The sequence below is a fragment of the Nannobrachium achirus genome, assembly GCF_963921795.1.
Source record: "Nannobrachium achirus genome assembly, chromosome: 16".
Classification (NCBI taxonomy): Eukaryota; Metazoa; Chordata; class Actinopteri; order Myctophiformes; family Myctophidae; genus Nannobrachium; species Nannobrachium achirus.
In genome coordinates this window covers 32963590-32986714 of record NC_137823.1, presented here as the reverse complement: position 1 = coordinate 32986714, position 23125 = coordinate 32963590, and the positions used below count along the sequence as shown (strand labels likewise).

The following is a 23125-nucleotide window of genomic DNA, read 5'->3' as shown; positions in this document are numbered from 1 at the left end:
GAAAACACCAAAACAATTCACTGGCAATGTCATTCTGAAGTGTGTCGCGCCACGCTTTCGAATGCACAATATTTGACGGGATCGGTGGCAATCCTACAGTATGGCTGTTCTGTCTTTATTAAAGCTTAAGCTGTGATTTTGTTTAGTTCATTTCCAGCAGCAGCAGGCAACCAGCAGGTAAAAGAAAGCAAACATTCTGCTCAGTGGCGCAGCTCAGATCAAAACAATTTCTGCCACTCACGCAGACAGACCAGGGAGTAAGAAAACCCATTCTACAAGCACAGGCAGACACTGTGTAGGAGTAATGGATTCAGGTATGAAACGACCAGGGGCGTTGTGATGTATACAGCAGTTGGTTGGAAGCAGAGTAGAGAATGAGGCTGTCATTGTGCATCTAAACACTGACGTGTTGAAGTTAGTGTGGATATATCTAGCCCCTCTTTCTCTCTCTCTCTCTCTCTCACGTTCTGATTCTCTCTCGCTGTGTGTGTCGCTCGCCTCACTTTCAAAGCCCGTCATGCTCGCTACTTCAGCGAGACGAGCAAGTGTTATTTTATCAGAGAGCGAGTTGTCTCCCTCCGAAACACGTAAAACACACCCAAACACGTTGCTTGCACATACAAAGCGAACGCACGCTGCCTTATGCGCACGCGTCTGCATGCGTACATTCATGATGATGCACGTGCTGATGCATACGGAGGCTTGCACGCACACACAAACACACACACAAACAAACACACACACACACACTACAGTTTATTCCATCTGATGCGTGTTCAAGTTCATGTTGCACGTGCTGCTGAATCGTGCTGACACATACAAGCTTTCACGTACACGCATATACAGTACACACACGCACACACACACACACACTACATATGCACTCTGGGGAATGCAGGGCTGACTGCCGTCATTTTGCATTACACAGTAAACGCACTTTCAGCCGGCGATGTTGCTCTGTTTTCAAATTCAAATGTCTTCTCTTCACATCGTCTCATACAAAGACATTTGCTCCTAAAGACTGTCTATGGTTTGGACCGTTATCTTTCATCCTTTTATATTCTCTGTATACTGTATGGTTATCTGGCGGTTTTTCAAGGAGGTGTGTTCTTTCTTTTTTTTTTTTTGTAGAATCCGCTGGGAGTTATTTGTGTCTTTTATACATGTCATACACTCGTCCTATCTGCATTCCCTCTCCGTATTCAAACGTTTTAGAAGCCATGTGTGGCAGGAGAATGGCACACATCCTGTTTTGACTTTGAATACCCTCGTCTTCCTCGCTCCCCCACCCGCCGGAGTGCATACCGAAGGCTATGCACTCTCGCTGTCCCGGAGTGCTGTTCTCTTCACTTCTCCTTTCTTTATATCTGTCTTTTCAGGAATTCTGGATGTTTTATGTGTGGGAGTGAAGAGTGTTGCTCTTAAAGCAAGAGCGAGAGAGAGAGAGAGAGAACCGTTTGGAGAGAATGTTATGAGAGACATTTTTCTGTTGGTCACTTCTCACAGAGGCCGTCGGTTGTGAAAAGATGTAATTTTGTGTTCCATTTATTTCATGTCTTATCGTTCAGTCTCGTCTTGCCTGTGTACACAGAGGGAATGCAGCGTACGTGTTGCTGTATGCTTCACTGGAACGGAACGTTTTTTCCGAGCCACCTGTTGGAATGACACGACGTGCATGCTTCTCTGCACCCTCCACGTGTCAAAAAGAAGGACGTGACACAGTGTCCACAGTGTCACCACGGGACAACCCCTCCTCTCCCCTCAAAAAAGTTGGCCACAGTGCAGCATACCCGTTGTAAACGTAGAAAATGGATGCTGCACAATGGTGTTTTCACACTTACTGAGCATGAACGACGTTCCCCCCAGGCTCGTTCAAAAAGGGTTTGTGCGTCCGTCTGGGCGTCCCGTGGTGCTGCTGTCCACTCCTCGTTCCTTCTTCCATAGGCACACATAACACATACTCCTGGTTTATACTTCACCGTATGACCGCGAAGTAGTAAATGAGGTTATCGTGTGCACCTGTGTTTTCTGGAGTGCATTTTGTTCTGCATGTTAGAGCTATAAGTCGTCCTATCGTTGGTTAACACGTTTCCTCGGCTTTCTCTCTGTCTGTCTGTCTTTCTATGTGTTTGTCTGTCTGTCTGTTGGTCCCACTGTCGCTCTCTCTTTTCTTCCTCTCCCTCTCTGTTTCTCTCTACGTCTCTCTCCTTTCATTTTTAACGCACTTGCTTGTTCTTCTGCTACTTCCTTTGTCTTCACTCTTTCTTATTCAATCTCTTACCTTCCTTGCTTTCCTCTATTTCCCTTCTCTCGTTCCCTCTCTTTCTCTCGTATCCCTGCCTCTTTCCCTTTTCTCGCTCTTTCAACTCCTTCGCCTCCACTGCTGTCCCCTTCTTCGCCATCTCCGCCCATCTGCTATCTATCTTCCTGTGTCTCCGCTGTCTTTCTCTCTTGCTGTCCCCCTTGGTCTCTCTTTCTGTCCCTCTCTGTCTCTGTCTGTCTCTCTCTGGGTCTCCACATCCTTCCCAACACCAGGACCCAGCACCACGTGTCAGGAGGACTCGTGTGCCAACATGGGCGTGTGCATCCAGCAGTGGGAGAACTTCACCTGTGACTGCTCCATGACGTCGTACACAGGAACACAGTGCAACGACCGTGAGTACCCTTCTCTCTTTTAACGTCATTGTGAGATGCGTGTGTATGTTCATACATGCACGCGTTGGTCCGCACTCCGCACACATGTGCGCGCCGCGCACATGCACACACACGCACAGTCACACACACAAGCACACACATGCACATACACACAGACACACAGACACACACACACACACACACACACACACACACACACACACACACACACACACACACACACACACACACACACACACACTGACACACACACAGACACACACACACACACACACACACACACACACACACACACACACACACACACACACACACACACACACACACACACACACACACCTTTCACATTAATCCAATTCCATGGTTGCACCTGTGGACCTGTGACCTCCATATACTGTATATAGGAGGCGCCACTGAGCGGCTGTGCCCAGTGAATACATTCACAACCTTGACGCCAGCAAAGTGGCATTGTGATTTGTGATCTTTAAACAGAGCTTTTGGAGGCCTTGGCGAGGGTTGCAAAGGCCGAGGGTGGTTTTCTTTTGTTGCTGCCGTCTGTCTCTTGATGTGTCCACAGCCTTTGTGTGTTTGGGCTTTGAACCGAGACACTGTGACTGACAGTGTGTAGAATATCCACTTCTGCCTCAATCGACTTTTCATAAACGCCCTTCAAAGCGCTATCTCACTGTGTCTGTGTGTGAGTGTGTGTCTCTCAGGAGGTGCCAGGGTGTGTTCTTCTGTGTGTGTGTGTGTTTCAGTGCGCGTGTCCTATCACTGTGACACGTGCGCGCTACGTGCGCATGTAGCGATCTCTTATTCCCATGACAACAGGGGTCTTCCCTTCAGTAATCATGGCTAGTGGGCTTTCATTTAATGGTTAATAGCGGGGGCACCAGAGCTGCTGGGTTTGGGCTAATGAGGTGATGGAGACGCTCGGGGAGCGCCGCTATCTCCGCTGGTCGATTCTCCAACTGATGTACGGCTTGACGTGTAATTGGTTGTGCGGCGGCGGTGCCACGCGCCGAAAATAGCCGATCGACGAGCTCACTCTGTGAGCTTGTAGATCAGCAACGTTTGCCTCTGCCACACAAACGATACCATGCCTATATGCCTTGTAGTTTGTCCTTGATGCTGTACATTTTCTTATTTTGATCATCTTATTTTGATCGTTTTGTTCTTGTGCCTTCTTTGTGCCCTCCTGGTCCCCAAACTGTGGAATAAACTACCTGTCGCACTTAGAACTACAGACTCACTCCCTAGCTTCCGCCGTGGACTGAAGACTCACCTCTTCAGACTCCCCCTAAACCCATAGCACTACTGTAACACTCCCCCTTCCCTCAATGACCATACATGAAGCTAGATAGCATTTTTTAGGTTTTGGAAAAGTATTTTTTACTGCTTAGGTGCGTGGTCTACCTATGCTATTGTTTTTCTAGATCGATATTCCTATGCATTTGTTGTGTTGCTGTTGATGTACTGACATATTATCTTGCTTGTTATATTGATGTATTACCTGCTTATTGTAAGTCGCTTTGGATTAAAAGCGTCTGCTAAATGCCTAAATTGTAAATTCTTTCTTTCTTTCTTTCTTTCTTTCTTTCTTTCTTTCTTTCTTTTCCCTCCCCTCTCTGTTCTTCTCTGAGGTGTTGATGTGGAGGGTGGGATGGGATCATCTGTGTTGCACGGATACAGATATACATCTATATATATCGACAAGGTTGTCTCTTTCTCTCTGTGAGACGGTGTCGGAGCTCTGTGTGCTTCGTTCACTCTTAATTAGTAATGAGATGCTCTCATCCTGCCCGCGGAGGGCGGGGCGGGGTGGGGTGGGTGAGGGGCGTATTCTGGTTGAAACGCACAGCGTTCCGTGAGTGAGTTACAGTTGGATCTGTGTGTTCCCTTCCCTTAATCGAGTCTCTTTTTCTGCGAGGGACTTTGTTCATAACTAAGGTACCGGCTGTGCTTCTCCAAACCACAGGGGACAGCATTAGAATTGAGTGGCATTGCCCTTTACTTTTCACAGTGTTTCTCGTTGCCCATTTATTTTTTTTCCCTTTCCATTTGCACTTGAAACGGTGTAAGAGCAAAAACATGAATCAAAACTGACTGAGGAGACGCATAAACAAGAGCACGCACTTGTGCGCACGCACGCACACACACACACAGGGGCGTCACACCAAATTCAGGGCCCCTGAGTGGGTACAAGGATTCACTGCGGGCCCCCCACGAATGTTAACTATTGAAAAATAGCAGATATACAAGCTCGCAGCGCGGCACTCGGTGAGATGAAACCTATGTTTCCATGTCAGTGGTGCTCAAACGTTTTCATGTCAAGGACCCCCAAAATGATATGTATTCGGCCACGGACCCCCATCTCAAATTATTTCGTTCCAGGGACCCTAAGGGAAAATACATTTTCACAACATTTCAAAAATAGCAGATCTACAAGCTCGCAGCGTATCACTTGGTGCCGCGCTGTGAGCTTGTACATCTGCTATTTTTCAACAGCTAAAGTTAATAGGGCCCCTCCACCTTGGGCCCTAGTAACTCCCCCCCTTGTGAGTTGTGACGCCCCTGCGCGCGCGCACACACACACACACACACACACACACACACACACACACACACACACACACACACACACACACACACACACGCACACACAAATATAAATACCTTTCAGCAGCCATCAGTGTCTCTGCATAACACTCCTGTCTGCTCAAGATAAGGGCACCGGTTTCGTTTTCCACTGATTGCCCTGATCTTCATCTGTGCGTCTGTGTTGACTTTGATGACGAGAGGGTCTGCTTGCACAGTTGCAGCAGCAGCAACTGCCTGCAGTTCACGGAAGAGACCACCAGGTGGCAGTAAAACCACAGACAGGCCCGCACCAACCTTGTCCCCCTCTGCATTAGAAGAAAATGAGATGCAATCCCCTGAGCATGAAATCAGCTTTCCTCCTATTTTCCTCCCCTGCTTTTATTTCTTCTAATACTCTCTCTCTCTCTCTCTCTCTCTCTCTCTCTCTCTCTCTCTCTCTCTCTCGCCCCCGCGGCAAACACGCAGCCCTGCAGTCTTTATGGATCTTGAGCTTAGAGAGAGAGAGTGCCGCGCAATCTCCAAAACAATGCAGAATCATATCTGCAATCATGTTATTGTTAGATTGAAGTAGTTCGATAACAGAGCTATATCTCTGCTGTGTGTGTGTGTGTGTGTGTGTGTGTGTGTGTGTGTGTGTGTGTGTGTGTGTGTGTGTGTGTGTGTGTGTGTGTGTGTGTGTGTGTGTGTGTGTGTGTGTGTGTGTGTGTGTGTGTGCATGCGGGAAGAGCTTTTATTCAGCAAGTGCAGCGTCTGTGTGAGAGTTTCTAATTATCATCATGAGAGACAATCCTCCCTCGCGTTCTCTCTCTCTCTCTCTTTCTGTGTGTGTGTGCGTGCGCACGTGCGCGTGTCCTCTTCTAAATTTGTCTCTGTCTCTCTCTGATAGCTGGCAGCAAATAGCAGTAATTGTCTGCTCCTCAACGCTCCCACTGTCCAAATGCCTAGCAACTTGAACAAAAGTAAAGGGAACATTTCCTGCCAGTAAAGTCCAACTGTTCTCCCACTGCCGTCAGGGGTCTTTAGTGTTTTCAGGCCAAGGACCCCTTAGTTGAGAGAGAGATGAAGCAGGGACCCCCACAATCTTTTCATAGATTCCATATAGTTTCATCGTTTGACAGCACAATCATCAGTGTATTTTGGATTCATGTCAATGTGTGTTTTCAGATATTTAACCACTTGAACCGTCAATACCTTTCACTCTGTACTTAGCCTGCTCTTTTTCTCCTCTACACCAAACCTCTTTGCCGAAAACAGACGATCTACAAGCTCACAACGCCTCGCGCTTGTGCACTGCTATTTTCACTAGTTTTGTGCGACAGCATTGTATGATGAAGCAGGGAAAAAAACATACACATTTGAAACTTGGAGACAGGCACGTGCACACATAGACATCAAAGGGGTTTCTGCTATTTTCGGTGCTTCCACCAAAAGGCCCTTTTGGAAATTTCAGCCCATGCCTCCCCTAACATTCTCGCTTGGAGAGACGAGGTTTCTGCCTGACAGTGGCGATATGGAATGTGTGTATTCTCATGCATCACTGCACTTTTGCATCAGCACACCTTTTCCTTACGTTTTCTTTATGAAACGACAGATACTTTTTTTATAGTGGTCTTTCAAACACACCGGCCACTCTGGGAAAACCGTTCTGGGGCGAAGCTTGAAGGCCCAGAACATGCTCTGCCCGTTGCCGCTTTTAATTATTATTATTATTTTTTCTCTTGTGACTCTTTTTATTGCATATTGTCGTTGTCGGGCCGAAACCTCGTATCTCCAAGTTTCAAATTTGTACGTTTTTTCTCGAAGTAAAGCCCTGCTTCATCATACAAGGCTGTCGCACAAAAGCAGTGAAAACAGCAGATCTACAAGCACACAACGCCTCGCACCGCGAAAACAGATCGTCTGTTTTCACTACTTTAAATCATTTTAAAAATGATAAATACAAAACAAACGGTTTTGGACATACAAGGTTTTCACCCGACAGCGACGATATATTCTTCCACCTTGGTTCTGGCTCCCTGCTTCCGTCATCACGGTTATGTACAGTAGCACCGCAAAAGCTTCCCCCCCTCCCTCCCTCTCTCCACTCATCCTCCTCTACTTTGCTTTCCTTCTAATCTCCTCTCCCCTTCTGTCTTCTGCGTTATACTCTCCCTCCCCCCTTCTCTCTTCCTCCTTGTTTCACCTCCGCTTCCCTCGCGCTCACCTCTCCTAACCCTCCTCTTAATCCAACCCCTTTCTTCCCTGTCCTCCCTTTCTACCCCGTTGTTGTCGATCCCGGCGATTATAGGCCCCGGCCTAGCTTGTTTCATTGCGGTCCAAGAAACGTGGGAGCTTCTCTCCTCCCTCTCTGCTCGAACGGAGGAGGAGGAGGAGGAGGACGGCAAGGACTCACATCCCGAGCAATTACTCAGCTTGCATAATAGAATTACCCCCACAAAGGTCACGCTGCATAGTTCCACCAGGAACATAGTAAACAAACAAGTTAGAAGAAGAAGGGATCGAGAGAGAGAGAGAGAGAGGGAGATGGGAGGCAACGACCGAGGGGAGGCTGAAGACAGCGAATGAAAAACAAACAGACGGAAAGAACAAACGGCCTCATCAGTTTGCCGCCGACGTTAACTAACAGTTTGTTTTGTCGCGGCGAGTTTCTCTGTTGAGGCCGGTGATCATCACCGTACCCCCCTGCCCTACAAACACACGTCCTTCATTGTCTTTGTTGGTGCTCTCCGTGGATTGGGCTGCATGACAGTGGCGTCAGTTCAGAACAAGCTAAGGTATGGCAACATGACTGACGCTTTCGTGACACCAGTCATGTTGCCATACCTTAACAAGAGGCATGATACATTTATTTTAAGAAGTACATTTTATTTTTCCCCCCGTTTCTATGGTTTCTTGGGCTGGATATGGCAGATACAAGTGCAGAGCTCTAAACTTGCCATGTTAGTAAACGTGCCACAATTAACAATAATGCATTGCACCTGTGCAGCTGACCTGTGGAACCTGGTAATATACCATTTTGTCAAGATGGGGAGAATAAAAGAAAATAATTTTAATACCTTGTTAAAGTGACCATTTTGTTACATTTTTCATTTGTAGTTAATTTACTGTCATTTAACAACGCAGATAGACATTCATGGATTTATATTTAAAAGTAACTTTTTTTCCCCCTCTGGACCCAGGCTATGGCAGCTGCATACCCCTTGCCATACCCAATTGACGCCCCATGCTGCATGAAGCTGCGGTGCTTAAGCCACTTTATAATGGGAAATAATCTTTGTTTTAAATGTACCCTGTAGCCTTTTTACTTCATTGTTCACTTTGGAGAGCAGAGGAGAGACAAAAGAGAACCGGTACAATAGTAGCATTCAGTATGACATGACGTCAATGATGAACGAAGGTTAAAGAAAGACAAACAACAATAAACGCCCCTGCGCCTAGCGAGACGCAGGGATGACACACATGCACTGACTCACTCACACACACACACACACACACACACACACACACACACACACACACACACACACACACACACACACACACACACACACACACACACACACACACACACACACACACACACACACACACGCAAGCACACACACACACGCGCGCACCTGTCCTGCACCCAGGGCTGGTACTGTACAGTACGCGGAGCACCGTATTCATGGACCTCATCATGCATAGTTGAGGAGTTTTCATTGGAACGTTGAATAATTTAACCTGCTGTCCCCGTAAATGGGTTTAAGTAGCGCTGCCTGGCAAAGCCGGGCTAACAGGTGTTCAGCACAAGGCTCCTGGGCTACTGGACGCGGAGGGATGCATTCTGCTTGGCTCGGATTCAGCCAGCCACAGATGTGTGCTGTAGGTAACACAAAATGAGGCCGCCATACCTGGGAATCCTTTTTGGAAGCAGCGGAGCTGGTCAGTCCTTTCAGAAGGCAAAATGAAGGTGAAAAACATGCTGCTTGTATAACAGGGGCTTAGGTAGAATCGATGTTGCACTAAGACGGATGTTCTGAAAGGCTTAAAGTCTGTTCCTGACTGAGCGGGAGGGATACCTCAAATTGTCCCCGCTACAAACTTGCAGCATATCCAAGCCAATTTAAATAATATTTACTGCCACCACCGTTTCTCCTGCATTTAGTGCTATAGGGGTTTCCAAAGGGGTGCAGCAACAGCAGAGTATAGCAGTTAGGGATGGGATGATACGCGATATTATTGTTTATCGTGATAAAAAAACCCACTTACGATAATAGTATCGTGGAGATTTAATATATCGTGATATCGTCCTCCGTCATGCACTGGGATCGATTCACCTTTTATTTGCCAAGCTGCATATCTGGTACCACTTAAACCCTCTATAATTGGTAAAAGGAACTTATAATAAATGTACTTGATATAGTCTTTTTTTCACTCTCTATCAGATGTCTTTGCCAAAAAATAGCTGAACTACAAGCTCACAACGCGTCACATTGTGACGCGTTGTGAGCTTGTAGATCAGCTATTTTTAGGCAAATGTTCCAACCCAGGATAATGGATATTGATTATCGCGATAATATCGTAAATCGCGATTTCTTTTGTCACAATAATCGTGATATGAAATCTTCATATCGTCCCATCCCTATATAGCAGTGCAGCAAGGATTGTCTCTCTTCCCCTTGCTGTCACACAAACCTACATTACAGTCAGTGTGAGATTATCTCAGCAGGAGAACCTTCCAGCATGAGAATACTTCAACATGCTATCAAACCATGTGAGCCTTACGGTACCTTTTGGCTAAAGCGGGCTCGTAAAGTGGAGCAGAGGAATAATATGGGAACATTTTTGTCTATAAATACCAAAGGTAGATCAGAAATGGGCCAACACGGAGGGAGAGTCCCACAGAGAGAAGGTGTTTTGCCCTCAGGGTATAGCCTTGTGCCTCAGAATTATACCATTCTCATTGTTTTAGTGAGCTTTGTTTCATCCAAGTACAACAGCCGCACGGGAGTTTGGGCTGGGGGGGGACACTGGTGGTGGGGACTGAGAATCAACCTTCACAGGACCCTATTGATATACATCAGGGGTCTTCAACGTTTTCAGGCCAAGGACCCCTTAGTTGAGAGAGAGATGAAGCAGGGACCCCCACAACCTTTTCATAGATTCCATATAGTTTTATCGTTTGACAGCACAATCATCAGTGTATTTTGGATTCATGTCAATTTGTGTTTTCATATCAGATATTTAACCACTTGAACCGTCAATACTTAATAAACTTGACCTTTCACTCTGTACTTAGTCTGCTCTTCTTCCCCTCAACACCAAAGCTCTTTTCCAAAAATAGCCGATCTACAAGCTCACAACGCCTCGCAGCGCGAGGCATTGTGAGCTTGTAGATCTGCTATTTTTGGCTAAAGTTCTCAGAATATTGGATGCTAGGGTTCAAGTGGTTAATATAAAAAAGGAGTAAAAATCACTCAAAGATTTGAAGGACTAGGACCCCCTGTATAGTAACTCTGAGGAACCCCTATGTGTCCCGGACCCCTCGTTGAAGACCCCTGATATACATGATGATGTCCTAGTCTGTACAAGGACAACTGTAGTGTCTTGACAGCGAGTGTCCATCAACAGTCAAATGTGTCATGCTCAATTCCTACGTTCTCACTTGTCAGTTACTATAAGAAGGCTATCAAACATTTTCATGTCAAGGACCCCCGAATTGATATGTATTAGACCAGACCTGGGCATTGTGCGGCCCGGGGCCTTTTGCGGCCCTTTAGTTCACTCTGACCGGCCCTTGTAGGGTTAATGGCAAATTACAAAATAAACATGTTTTTTTTATTTTATCTCATGCATGGACTAAAGCAGCATTTCTTTTATTTCGAAGCAGGTGGTCAAGCAGGTGGTCACTGGTCAGACTGGTCACATATTGAGATGACCTGACTTACCTTACCCATCAAAAATGGCTAAAGTGGCAAAAAAAAAAAGAAAAGTCGATGCCGAATGCCGGGTTTTCAACAAAAAATGTACTGCTAAGTATTTATTTACTGAAGTCGGAGGTAAAGCCGTGTGTTTAGTTTGCGGGGTGCACATCTTGCGGCCCTCCACAATATTTTCTGTTCATGTGGCCCCATGGAAAAAGGAATTGCCCACCCCTGTATTAGACCCACATTCCATAGGGTTTTGTGCCAGGCAGCCGCATAAGAGAAGAGATTTCTTGTTAGATAAGATTTATTACAGAATTCTACAACAGTCTACAGCAGGGTTCCCCAATTAGTTTCCCCCAAGGGCCGAATTATGTCTAGGGTACCAAGCCGAAGGCCACATATTGCAGGGGGCGACGGTGGCGTTCCCTCTACTCCTGTGACAGTTCAGATATCGTCACTGTCGGGCAGAAACCTTCGCACAAAAGTGACAAAACTAGTGAAAACAGCAGATCTACAAGCACACAACGCCTCACTAGTTTAGTAAATTTTTTAGACGATAGATAAAAAACAAACGATTTTGGACATACAAGGTCTCCACCCGACAACGACGATATACTAGTGTTGTTGCTGCTCTTATACCACCATTATTACTGTGGTTGGTGGGGGCCAGACAGTAGCCTCCCGTGGGCCACAAATGGCCCGCAGGGCCGCCTATTGGGGAACCCTGGTCTACAGTATATAGGTGCAGAGAGATAGAGTGATGATCATTTATTATACATTCTCTCATTCGGCCATCTTGAAGTATAACGGGCGAAATTATTAATTTGGCAGAGGACCCTCTGGAGCCCCTCAAGGACGCCTGGGGGGCTTCCCGGGCCACCATATCTCAGAACCACTGCTATAACAGCATTATCAGGATAAACAACATGACATGTACAGTAATGTGACATAGTGGTGCGCGGTGGCACGGCGCCAAGGCAGGAGAACAGACCGTATCACTCTTCATAGACCAGGAGGTGAACCCGCCGCAAATGGTCATGTGACACACCATTGACCGGGCAACCAAGCAGCTCTTTATCCCTCCGGTGCATCACATGATGGCCGTGGCTTAGCCCTGTGAGACCCAAAAATAGAAATACTTGGAAAAAAAAAAGAAAGAAAGTCGGGTGAAAACCTTGTATGTCCAAAGCCGGTCGTTTTGCATTTATAAATTAGAAATGATTTACACTAGTGAAAACAGCCGATCTACAAGCACACAACGCCTCGCACCGCGAGGCGTTGTGTGCTTGTAGATCTGCTGTTTTCACTACCTTTGCGCGACGGTCTTGTATGATGAAGCAGGGCTTTACTTTGCGAAAAACCTACAAATTTGAAACTTGGAGATACAAGGTTTCTACCCGACAACGACGATATGTTTTTGTAAGGTTTTATAGCCATAAATCATAAATCATTCTCTAATTTACATGGGGTATATTTTTCACAATAATAACATATACATGTTCTAGACATTCTAATGATCACCAAAAAAATTATCACACATTTTACCTATGTTTTTGTGAGGAATAGCTTCAGTGAAAAAGTGAGACGTCGTTCGTCCAGACTCTGTACTCCAGAGATCTTGAAGTTGTGTGACTCAATGTCAGCCTCTGTGGTTGGTATTCATATGCAAATATCGTGGCCAATGGCATTGTAATACTAAACAATAGGATCCAATGGTGATGTCTAGGTGGTAGTGGGAGCAAAACTAAAATAATTTAAACCTTTTTTTGGATAAAATACAAATGTTGTAATATTGCAACAGTGGGTCTTACAGGGTTAGACTCTCATCCAGGCAGACGGGGGAGCTTTGACAGCTGGCTCCGGTACAGTCGGGTTTTGATGGAAGTGCCATGGAAGAGTTTGATGCTTGCTGCTTTGAGGGAAGGGAGAGAGACTGCTGTTTTTTTGGCATGGCTTTCATTCGCTGGCTGTGGGGGAAGTACGATTTTCCCTGTGAAATGGCTAGAAACGCACTGGAGCACGGATTCATGCGGTGAACATGCACCACAGACATGCGTGTGTTTTTGAGGCACGAAAAAAAACGACTCTCCCCCGAAGGTCTGCTTTGCTCTCTCATCCATCGTTGTTGTCGGGTGGAAACCTTGTATGTCCAAGACCGTTCGTTTTGTATTTGTCATTTAAAAAAAGAACTAAACTAGTTGAAATAGCCGATCTACAAGCACACAACGCCTCGCACCGCGAGGCGTTGTGGGCTTGTAGATCGGCTGTTTTCACTACTTTTGTGCGACAGCCTTGTGTGATGAAAGCTGGGCTTTACTTGGTGAAAAAACATACACATTTGACACTTGGAGATACAAGGTTTCTGCCCGACAGTGACTCCATGATATCTGGGTTTCTCTCTCTCTCCTCTACCCCCCCCCCCCCCCCTTCTCTCTCTCACTCCCTCTCTCCCTCTCCCTCTCCCTCCATCTATCTGTCCATGTTATGATATCTCTATTAGAGCCGGGGTTTCCGTGAGCCAGCCCTTTGGGCCTAACGAGCTGTGCCGCCATTGGCCGATCAGGCTAATGAGGTTTGGCCGGCGCAGCGCCGAGTCACTGCGATAAGACTGCGATGTCGCCCGTGTCAATTGATGTGTCACCGCCGAGCGCAAAGCCGCGGCATAATTGGATATGTTGGTGCCGGGCAGCCCAAACGGCCCGAGGCCATGGGGAAACAGAATGCAGAACGAAGGAGAGCTAATACGCCTGATTTACACTTTGCTGCGTGATGTGTTGCCACCCAAAATACAGCAGATCTACAAGCAGGGGCGTCACAAGGGGGGGAAAGTGGGACTGAGTTACTAGGGCCCAAGGTGGAGGGACCTTAATTATTTTATTCTTGAGCTATTCAAAAATAGCAGATATACAAGCTCACAGCGCGGCACTAGCGCGGCACCGAGTGCCGCGCTGAGAGCTTGTATATCTGCTATTTTTGAAAAGTTGTGAAAACGTGTTCGTATTTTTTTTAAGCGAACATTTCAAACTCAAATTTTGCTTCTGCGGGGTCCCTGGAACTACCTAATATTTTTAGATGGGGGTCCGTGGCCAAATAATTATAATTTTGGGGATCCTTCACATGAAAAGGTTTGAGCCCCACTGACATAAAAACATAGGTATTTCAAAAAAACGTACACATTCTCACGATTTTTTCAAAAATAGCAGATCTACAAGCTCGCAGCGCGGCACTCGGTGCCGCGCTGTGAGCTTGTATATCTGCTATTTTTCAACAGTTAATCACAAAATGTGAGTGAATCCTTGTACCCAGGTCCAGGAATTTGGTGCGACACCCCTGATGACACCGGCACGCAAGTAATTATTAAGTAAGGCGGTGCTAGGAAAAAGTTTGGCGGCATCAAGGAGATGTTTCTTCAAGTGGGTGTTGTGTTGCATGCGCTCATATGCTATGTGGAGTTCATGAACATCAACATGTGAACGCATCAGAGCCAGGGTTATTCAGCTCTTTCTGCCCCGCAGAGTAATGAGATGCTTAAGTGTCACGATCCCCAAACATCAAGGCGGTTCACTGCTCGTTTAATGTGTTGGCGTGGCAGGCAGAGGTACACTACACTCAGTGTTTGCCCAAACATAGGGCTAATGAGCCACTTTGGATGCTCTCAATGGATTATTTAATTATATTCAAATATGTTTCAAAAGATTTTCGGAAATATAATAAGCCGCTCACAACATGTTGCATCGTGCATCACTATTTTTTAAATGGCTTAAGTGATTAGTGTCCCATTGGAATACCGATACTACAAAAAAAGCTGTAATAATTATACAGATTTACATGTATTTTGTTATTCCCAGAAATTATTGGAAATAATGTTGAGTACCTTTCTGGGCATGGAACATATTCTCACTAAGCTGTCGGCACTGTAGCTTAGTGCAGTGTTTCTCAACCTTTTCAGGCGGCGACCCTCAAAAGAATCATATTTTAACTGGGGAATTGTGAAAATAGCAGATCTGATTGGCTATTTTCACAATTTCTGCTTCTAATATTTGACAATTCGGCCAATGTTTAATTTTTCATTTTAGAGGTATTAACTCATTGACTGCCAAGGCACGAGTTTCACGAGTTATTACAGTACTCCCAGGCTGCCACAGCCCGAGTTTCCCGAGTTGGAAGCCATTTTGGAAAAAAAAAAAAAAAAATCAAATTTTTTTTTTATAAAAAAAATTCTAAAAATGCCTCAAATGTATTAGGCATGATCGCAATTGCGAAATTGCATGTTTAGCCCCATAACAAACACATCTTTCAAAATGTCAAAAATGGCTGTTTTGTCTGACTTTGAAGGCTTGTATCTCATGAATGCCTGAACGGATTTCCAAGCGGATTTTTTTGTTTGAAAGCTGTTAAAAAGTACTACACATATGGTGCATGATCTAGGCATGGGCGTGCACGATCCGTGCACTAAAAATTGATCCGTGCACTAGAAATTTGGAAGGTGGCAGTGTTTGTTTTGTCTGACTTTGAAGGCTTCTATCTCATGAATGCCTGAACGGATTTCCAAGCGGATTTTTTTGTTTGAAAGCTGTTAAAAAGTACTACACATATGATGCATATATGGTGCATGGGCGTGCACGATCCGTGCACTAAAAATTGATCCGTGCACTAGAAATCTAGGATAGTGGCAGTCTGGTACTTGGGGGCCATCTTGAAAAAAGTCCTTCAATTGTCACTTTAGAAATGTGCAGATACTCTCTATACAGTTAAACTTTATGTTAGTTTGTTTACTGTTGAGTGAGAAAACAATGTTGCACACCAAGTTAATCATCTGGGGACCCCTCAAAATAACCTCCCTGGGGGTCCCGACCCACAGGTTGAGAACCACTGGCTCAGCGGTTAGAGAAGCCGTCTGGTTAATCAGAAGGTCAGTTGACCTACCCATGTCTATGTACTTGTAACACCAACGCCAGGAGACGTCACATAATTGTCAGTCCAGTACAGTAAGTGTTGGGGCACAACTGTTTGCCCCAAAACACTGCATCATGAGAAAACCAACAGGCATTCCAATGAAGAAGATTGTTGGAAGCCTTCCTACGTTTCCACAGGAGAGGAAGCACATTCCTTTCTCTCTCTCTTTCTCTCCTTCTCTCAACCTGCGTGATCAGCATCCTATATGACTGAATAAACATCTTCAGGTCACGAAATTGCCCTGGTGGTTAACTTAGTCTTAACATCAAAGCCTCCTCACGTCAAATGACATGGACCAGAACACGGGGGGGTGACAAACCCCTCGCGAACTCTTGAACTGGCTGACTGTGACACAAACACGGAAAAACACTGGGACTGCATTTTCTAAGACAAAGGAAAGTTTTAATGCTTTATCTGAGCGCGCGAAAGACAGGAGGAGGGACTATCCTCTCTGTCCGAAAATACATCCTTGTCCACTCCAATATACTCTCTGCCCTGGCAGAAATCTTGGCTTCCTACATCCACCAGCAAAGGGACAAGAGGTGTCCCACTGCGCGCTCCTCCGCCCGGCCGCGCTGCCGCGCTGCCATGGAGAGGACCTGAACTGAATAGAGTAAAATTGCATAGCGTTCGGCCCGGTTTGAAGCACCGCGGCATATTAACGCTTAGCCTCATTTTTGAATAGGAGGCTTAATTACATTGCACATTACATCCTTTTTAACTTCATTAGTTGGCAGCTAAAACCAAGTTATTATTTTTGTTTTTCTTTCCCTGTTCAATCTATCGGTAAGCTGCAATGCAATTACATTGTCATGTGTCGCTATTATGATAGAATTGTTGGCAAAACTCTTTTGCATTAAAGTAGATTGTTCCCTCATTTAAGAGAGAAACCTCAAGCTATTTTCATCTCTGAATAGTCAATAGAACTTTTCTTTCTTTTCTTTAGGCTACTAATGAGACAGTCTTGGCTCTATTTGTTATAATCCTCCTATAACTATTCTCATACTCTGAGAACCATATAGCTTACAGTAGTCCGCATATTTTGTTAGAGAAATGTGTGCGCCCTGATATATAAGCTCAATTAATTGAGCAGCGGTAAGCATCCAGACAGAGGCGATTGCCGTGACGTTTAATATATCAGGGCGTCACATGACTCCCTCTCTCTTTTCTTTCATTGTGCATGATATGAAAAGTCAGGTTTGATATTACTCTAGTGTGTGTGAGACTACACAAAGATAACGCTTTTGGAATCTGAAGTGATGCAGTTCGATCGGCGCATAATGTTATTATGCTCTATAACCGAACTGACACTTATCACCAGTCAGCCAACTGGGTGCATATAGTCTTAACACTTCAGATCCAGCGGGGTTATTAAATATCTTCCGTATCACGGGGAATAGTTAATAACCTACGCGCGTTACCTTCATCCTGTGTTCATTCATGGAAGAAATGTAGTATAGCAATACGGTATGCACCTTGTTTATTTGTTTTCATAAATAAACATCTTTCTTTGTACCTTATCATACTGTCTGGACATTGGATTGCTTTCTTCTGTTTGTTATATAACCGATGTGTTCATTGTATTTGGATTGGTATAATTAGTCAAGAACCCACGTTTCAAACAGTAAGCGTGAAGAAAAATATAATTTTTCAATTTTTGAAAATTAATTTTCAATTTTGAAAAAAATATTTTTTTTTAATATTACTGTATTCAATACTGTATTCATATTCAGCGTTGATACTACATACTGTAGCGAAGGGCCCCTGAGCCACTGTCCACGAGCCACTTACAAGTCACCTACTCACTTAACCCTTACAAGTCACCTACTCACTTAACCCTTACAAGTCACCTACTCACTTAACCTTTACAAGTCACCTACTCACTTAACCCTTACAAGTCACCTACTCACTTAACCCTTACAAGTCACCTACTCACTTAACCCTTACAAGTCACCTACTCACTTAACCCTTACAAGTCACCTACTCACTTAACCTTTACAAGTCACCTACTCACTTAACCCTTACAAGTCACCTACTCACTTAACCCTTACAAGTCACCTACTCACTTAACCTTTACAAGTCACCTACTCACTTAACCCTTACAAGTCACCTACTCACTTAACCCTTACAAGTCACCTACTCACTTAACCCTTACAAGTCACCTACTCACTTAACCCTTACAAGTCACCTACTCACTTAACCTTTACAAGTCACCTACTCACTTAACCCTTACAAGTCACCTACTCACTTAACCCTTACAAGTCACCTACTCACTTAACCTTTACAAGTCACCTACTCACTTAACCCTTACAAGTCACCTACTCACTTAACCCTTACAAGTCACCTACTCACTTAACCCTTACAAGTCACCTACTCACTTAACCCTTACAGCCCCCGCAAGTGTTTATCCTGACCATCATGAATTCCCCCCGTGGGATTAAACAAAGGTTCTCCGCTCCACACGCAAGCGGACATTTTGCTACCCTCCTCCTCCTCCTCAGATCAAGAATAATAGCGCCCGTGTAGCCTGCTTAACCCATTTAGGCCTAGCATTATTTAATGTTTCAACTATTGAAAAATAGCAGATATACAAGCTCACAGCGCGGCACCGAGTGCCGCGCTGCGAGCTTGTAGATCTGCTATTTTTGAAAAATCGTGAAAATGTGTGCAATTTTTCAATATATATATTTTTCCAAGCAAACTTTTGTAACTCAAATCTCTGCTTCTGGGGGGTCCCTGGAAAACACATTTTGAGATGGGGGTCTGCGGCCAAATACATGTAATTTTGGGGGTCCTTGACATGAAAAAGTTTGAGAACCACCGATTTAGAGGAAGGATTTAGAAGTCGGGTCAAAGATCGGATCAAAGATATTCAAAGACTTGCACACATTCACTATTTCTCAAAAATAGCAGATACAAGCTCACAGCGCACTATTTTTCAATAGTTAAAGCATAAAATAATGGTTGAGGTGGTTACGGCTTAGGCATTTGAGGCTTAATGCACTCCAGATGATGGCTCATCCGATAGCCGTATATATTTATCCGCAATGTGATGAACACGGCCATAACATCAGCTTCATATCTCTCCGCCCATACAGCACGACTCAGACTTTGTCCCGGAGTGTCTTGGTGACTGCAGAGAAGGAAATGAGAGAGAGAGAGAGGGAGGGAGGTAGAGAGAGAGAGAATGATTGAGTTGAGCACATTACAGACAGTTACAGCGCGGGGTATCCATCTGTTTTGAGCCAGGAGAGGTAACCTTGAGGCTGTCACAGTTGTTCCCTGCATGGCCCTCGCAGCGCTGCGCGGCCGGGCCACAGACACATCCATCAATGCATGTTCCTGGACACACTTCACAAGCGCCCGCAACACATACAAATCACCCAATCAATACCGCACAACAACTAGACACTATTTCAGGGGGTTTTCGAGGTGACATTTCTCCGGGAGTGTGTCTCAACTACATGTGTGTTTTTTTGTCTCTCTCTCTTTCTCTCTCTCTCTCTCTCTCTCTCTCTCTCTCTCTCTCTCGTCTTGTGAGATATTTCATTGTGTTGAGGTTCTCTCATATTCGCCATTTTTTGTCAGTCACTGTGATTTTCTTTTCTTTTCTCCTCTTTTCTTTTCTTTGCTTTATATTGTTTGTCTATTCTGAATGAATGATAAATGGATTTATTTGGGCGATAAAAGGAAAGAGCACATCATCACTTCCACAAACAGCGTAAAGGTTTCGGTCCTCCGGGTGTTTCGTAGATGAATAAAGACACATAGAGATGGAAACAGGCAGCTTTTCATTAACTTCTGTTGTGAATTGCTGTTCTCGTGTCGGTGCACGGCTGATGGTTTTTGGAGCTGCACACAAGTCATTTGTCACTGGCAGCTGGCACTCCTCCTGTTCGCCTAGAGTAGGGACGCAATGAATGAATGAATGAAATGGATGGATGGATGGATGGATGGATGAATGGGTGATTCAATGAAATTGTCAATTCCTCATTCTCAATTCTTTCTTTCTTCTTTACTTGGTGGTTTGTAAGGAACCACGTACAACTTGTACAATATTAAACTTAATTTGAACTTAACTTGCCATTTGATGTATTTTACAAGATTTAGCTTAAACTCATTTCCATTCTGCAGTCCCTTCACGCAGGTTATAGTTACATACTGTATAGCGGCACATACCACAATAACAATAGCAATGCACATACTGTATACTGTATAGGACACCATTACACACAGTAGGCTATGGGGAATATAGCCTAAGTGTAGAAAGGCATGCATAACATGTAGTGGTGCATTAAAACAATGTTTTAGCTATAGGCTACATCAAACACAATCCAGATATTAGTGATTACATGTTTGTTTGTGAGCCTTAAGCATGTTTTCACATTGGCTGTGAAGCTGCTCAAGGAACTGCTTCTCTTAATATTTGCAGTTCCAATTGCTAATACTATAGCCTTAAAAGAGAAGGCAGACTTGCCAAATACTTAGTGGATATTGTGCAATCTCCTCCAGATGAACAAAAAGTTTTAAGTTGCTTGTCATGTTTGACAAGCTTTCTCTCAGGAAGGCCAAGATAAGAATAAGGCAAACAGGGTCAAACACGGTCAAAACATAGTCGAAAATCATTTTCATTGTCATGTATTTGTATTTGTAAAAAGAAAATAAACATATTGTTTAAAAAAAAAAAAAAAACATAGTCGAAAATCTGACTTAGATGCTGCACAACACCTGACCAATATCCTATTTTAGAACACAGAACCACACAGTGGTAAAGTGCAAGAATAGGTGAGATTTGTAATGGATGTATTCAGTATTTCTCAATTGATCCATAGCTCTACCATGTCTGTGTGGTCTGAATATTGAGTCATTAGTGGCATTAGCCCACAAAACAAACCGGTTGTTACACACAGAGTGACACGGACGTGTGTAAATTCCTCCTGTTTTCACTACGTGCCAGCTGTAGCTCTTTACAGACTGTTGTGCAAAGACAACCTCTGACAGAACCAGTGGTGGGCAGGGGCACGGTGGCGCAGTGGTTAGCGCTTCGCCTCACAGCTAGAAGGTCGATTCCCGCCGGGGGACGCTGTGGGGGCTGGGGGCGTGTTTCTCCCTCCGTGTCATCAGCGCCCACACCCTAGGTGGGGTAGGCGATAGGGCCTTTCTGTGTGGAGTGTGCATGTTCTCCCTGTGTCTCCTAGGGTTGATACCCTCACAAAAACATGCAGTAATCCTGGTCTCAATAATGCCTCCCCCTGGTCAGCCAGGGCGCTTGATGGAGGGGAAAGGAACTGGTTGGAATAACGTGCTCCTTCCACGCGCTACGTCCATCCCGGGGAAATCCCCCCTGTCAGGTGAAAAGAAGCAACTTGGACTACTCATGCATAGAAGAAAGCATGAGGTCAGAGGGAGAGCAGAGCCCAGGATTATTACATAGGCAATTGGCACTGGGTGAAAATGGGTTGCAAAATCATGGGATAAAAATGATAAAAAAAAAAAAAAAGAACCAGTGGTGGGCAAGGAGGTAGGGAGCGATTCACTGCGTTCAGCTGGACCGCGCGGAGGCGCTGAGTCGGCTCATGCGACCGTCGCTAATTCGAATCACACCCGCAAATGGAAACAGGCTAAATTCGCTTTGTCATTTCTGATAATTCGCTTCCTATATTCTAATAAGTTTATGGAAACATGACTATTGACAGTTGCAGTAGATCTTATGCTATAAATTTAGTTGTACCCCTTGTACAGTAAGTCCAATTTTGAGTTTTCTTTTAGGTTACAGTATGTCTTGATTGAATGTTGTGGCCGGAGTATGAAGTCCCTCACCTGCAGGGACATAAAGATATTGTGGTAAGTCAGATTATATTTTCGTTGTATGATTAAAGGATATCAAGGTGTGGCCATCAAATAACTATCCTATCCATTTTTCGATTTTTACACTTTTATTGAGAAAGGATCTCTATTAAACTGCAGATTTTAAAGAGGACACCCACACTGAATGGCTTCTAGGTACTGTATGTCTTGCCAAATAGAAGATTGGCCTCACCTCAACCATTCAGCCACAAACCAATTGTGAAGCCATCTGAAATCAACTCGCATTCGGAACATCTAGAACTCTAGCTAAATAACTGCATTTTGGTAGATTTAACCGGGAGCCTGCTTTTGATGCAAATAAAATGAGCTCAGCCAACCTTCAGTAATCTTAATCACCTCATTTGAGCGGAATAAGTGAATACAATACAATAGCCTTGGTTAAAACGTTGATCGCGATGAGCCGTGTCCACCCATCAGCGCAACATTTTATCACATCCAAAATGATGAGTGAAATCACAGGGTTCGTTTGACCTGATGTCTAATCGTCTACTTTAATAAACGATAAAGGCTTTTAATGTTCTTTATGGCATACCTCAGAGGCTTTTTCATACGGAACACCGTGTCCTCTTTCCACTTTCCAGAGGCTCTCGCCTCGTAATGAGCATGTACGCCGATGACTATACCTTCGCTAGGAGGTCGTGGCAACCATTCTGTTCATTTGCCGTTAGGAATATTGATTGACAGGCCAGAGAGAGAGAGAAGGTGAGAAATGAACCTGAACTGAAATGTTGGCAGAGTGAGTCACAGTAGCCCGGTTAAAGGCAGGTTGTCATTTTTATTATATAATATATATATATATATATTTTTTAAGAGAATTAGCAGTTAACTGAAAAACGCTACTCTCATTTAGTCTTTAACCCATTTAGGCCTAGAATTATTGAATGCTTTAACTATTGAAAAATAGCAGATATACAAGCTCACAGCGCGTCACTGAGTGCCGCGCTGCGAGCTTGTAGATCTGCTATTTCTTTTGAAAAATCATGAAAACGTGTGCAAATCTTTGAATATCACATTTTCAAAGCGAACACTTGTAACTCAAATATTTCCTTCTGGGGGGTCCCTGATACGACATATTTTGAGACGGGGGTCGGTGGCCAAATACATATAATTCTAGGGGTACTTGACATGAAAGAGTT

The 23125-nt window shown here is 44.6% G+C and overlaps 1 protein-coding gene across 1 annotated transcript in view; it reads left to right on the top strand.

Annotated features, from left to right (window-relative positions):
- nrxn3b (neurexin 3b) overlaps nt 1-23125 on the top strand; it is a gene marked incomplete at both ends in the record, with an annotated part of 590571 nt that overhangs the window by 241707 nt on the left and 325739 nt on the right. The window contains one exon of the mRNA XM_080744342.1: nt 2536-2655. Coding sequence (XP_080600468.1) covers nt 2536-2655 — 120 coding nt within the window. The remainder of the gene's footprint in view (nt 1-2535; nt 2656-23125) is intronic.